Consider the following 2,500-nt stretch of genomic DNA (forward strand, 5'->3'; position numbering starts at 1 on the left):
CATTTAGGAATTCATTTACTTTCAAATCACTGTTTTTATTCACACCCACACACATAATAATTCAGCATCTCCTGAAGAGCACGCACAGGATTGTGGGATAGCACAGGCTGCTAAGGACACTTGAGAAGCAGAGCTTTCTGACCGGTCATTACATTAACTACGACAGCGCCACCTACTGGAAAAGCGTGAAGAAATCTCACAGACAGAAAGTGTTTTCACTTCATTTAATACACACATACAAAACCCCAACCAGTGTGTGTGTGTGCTACACAACAAAACAGGTACAAAAGCACACAAACTCTCTCTTCAGCTACAGAAAAATCAACTCAAAATATTTTCTGCCCCTCACTGGAGCTTCCTTACAATCTAACTCACATCTTTATCTGTACTGCAGTAAACGTCTGATGAGAAACTGAGGTTCTGGAGAAGAGCGTCAGTCGTCTCGCTCTGGACTCTCACTTCTGGCAGGGCTTCGAGAGGCAGACCGGCTGCAAGCAGAACACAAGAAACGCTGTGTTGAGTGACTGCGACGCTGACTCTGCGCTCTGAAGACCTACCTCTGCTTCTGAGGTGAAGCAGCTGAGATTCAAGCAACAAGGCCTCTCAAGTTTAACAGCGCAGGATGTGTGTCGGTGGCTTTGCTGTTTGCATGCGACAGCGAGTGTGTGACGAAGAAAACTGATGAAATGCAAACCCATATAATGATGATTCTGATGTACTGCTCAAATAGTGCTGTCAAACTATTAATCGTGATTAATCACATCCAAAATAAGTTATTTACATAATACATGTCTGAGTTCTGTGTATATTTATTATGTCTATATAAATACACATGCATGTATAATTTTGAAAATATTTACATCTATATATTTATATTCATATAATTGATATTATATATAAATATTTAATATGTAAACAACATATTTTTGGTAATTATATCCATGCTTGTGTGTGCATTTATATATACATAATAAATATACACAGTACACACACACACACATATATATATATTATGTAAACACAAACTAGTATTTTGGATGATTAATCGTTTGACAGCACTATGCTCAAGAAACATTTTGGTGGAAACCGTGATACATTTTATTTTTCAGGATTCAGGTGAATAGAAAGTTCAAAAGAACAGCCTTTATTTGAAATCATTTGTAGCATTATAAATGTCTTTTCAGGTCATTTTCAGAATAGTCGATTCTGTCCTGAACCCTACTACAGTAACACCTGACACTTGCCAAAACTTCTTTGAATTGTTTGTGGATAAAATTCAGGATATTCACAAGACTGTGATAACACGCTTAACCATCATCAGCGTCGTAAATCCTCCAAAGTTTGTATTATTTGTATTTTTAACACTATTCTTTTTATTATATTACCTTTGCATCAAATTTGAATAAACTAGTTAACACTAAAGCGAGGGTGTTTCTAAAGCAGCGTCTATGAGAGGAGAGGGATGGTACATTTGTCATCGTTCTCTCTTCTGCCTGCCGTTATCAGTCTCTCTCAGTTTTGTTCCTTTTATTGAAAGTCATGAAAACACTATTGTTGAGTTTTTCTTTTGCTATTTGAGCAAATGGGAATGCAAAAATATATTTGTGGTACTCTCCCATTCACTTCTCTTCAAGTTAACCCAACTATGACGACTTCAATAGAGCACAAATATCGCCACCAACTGTGTTTCGCTCTGAATCCTTGTTGCCTTCTAACTCTTTTAGGTGTCTTGATTCTGTCTCGCTCATCCAGCTGCCAGATATTGTTTCTTCAGCGAAACCTACAAATTCTCCTATGGATGTTATTCCGTCACGTTTCTTAAAGATATTTTTAATTCTGTTGTCCACATCATACTGGCCATTATCAATAGTTCCCACATGTTTCAAACACGCTGTGGTGCAACCTCTCCTGAAAAAAACTCATTTGGACCCTGATATCGTAAATAATTATAGGCCTATTTCAGATTTACCATTTCTATCCAAAACTCTGTAAAACAATTTATTTACAGCTTTCATTTGATCAAACTATCTGTAACATGCTTGATAAATTTCAATCAGGATTTAGGGCTTTTCATAGTACTGCTCTGCTAAAAGTAACAAATGATATCTTTTAGATCTCAGCGCAGCATTTAACAGTAAATCACATGTTATTAAATCGCCTGGAGAGAGTGGTTTGTATTCAAGGGGTTGCGTTAATTTACTTCTCCTCATATCCAAAAGATTGAACATTCTCAATTATTTTGCCAAGCACAACTCATCCTCAACATCAATAACATGTGGTGTCCCACAAGGCTCCATTTTAAGTCCTCTCCTTTTTTCTTTATACATGCTTCCTTTTGGCTCTATTTTTCAGAAATACAATGTCTCTTATCACTGTTATGCTACACGATACACAATTTTATCTTCCTGTCAAGTCCAGCAATGGAAAATCTATCATAAATCTAATCTCTTGTCTGGAGGAAGTTAAAATGTGGTTGGCACAAAACGTCCTAAAGCTAAAT

At 36.6% G+C, this 2,500-nt stretch overlaps 1 protein-coding gene across 1 annotated transcript in view; it reads right to left on the bottom strand.

The window, feature by feature from the left end:
* Nucleotides 1–216: 216 nt before the first annotated feature.
* The window catches only part of LOC306855242 (son of sevenless homolog 1-like), a 73,884-nt gene continuing 71,600 nt past the window's right edge, over nt 217–2,500 (bottom strand). The window contains exon 28 of the mRNA XM_079393782.1: nt 217–488. Within this exon, the coding sequence (XP_079249908.1) occupies nt 434–488 (55 nt within the window). The 3' untranslated portion in view covers nt 217–433. The remainder of the gene's footprint in view (nt 489–2,500) is intronic.

The sequence above is a fragment of the Barbus barbus genome (assembly GCF_936440315.1).
Source record: "Barbus barbus genome assembly, chromosome: 35".
NCBI classification, from domain to species: domain Eukaryota; kingdom Metazoa; phylum Chordata; class Actinopteri; order Cypriniformes; family Cyprinidae; genus Barbus; species Barbus barbus.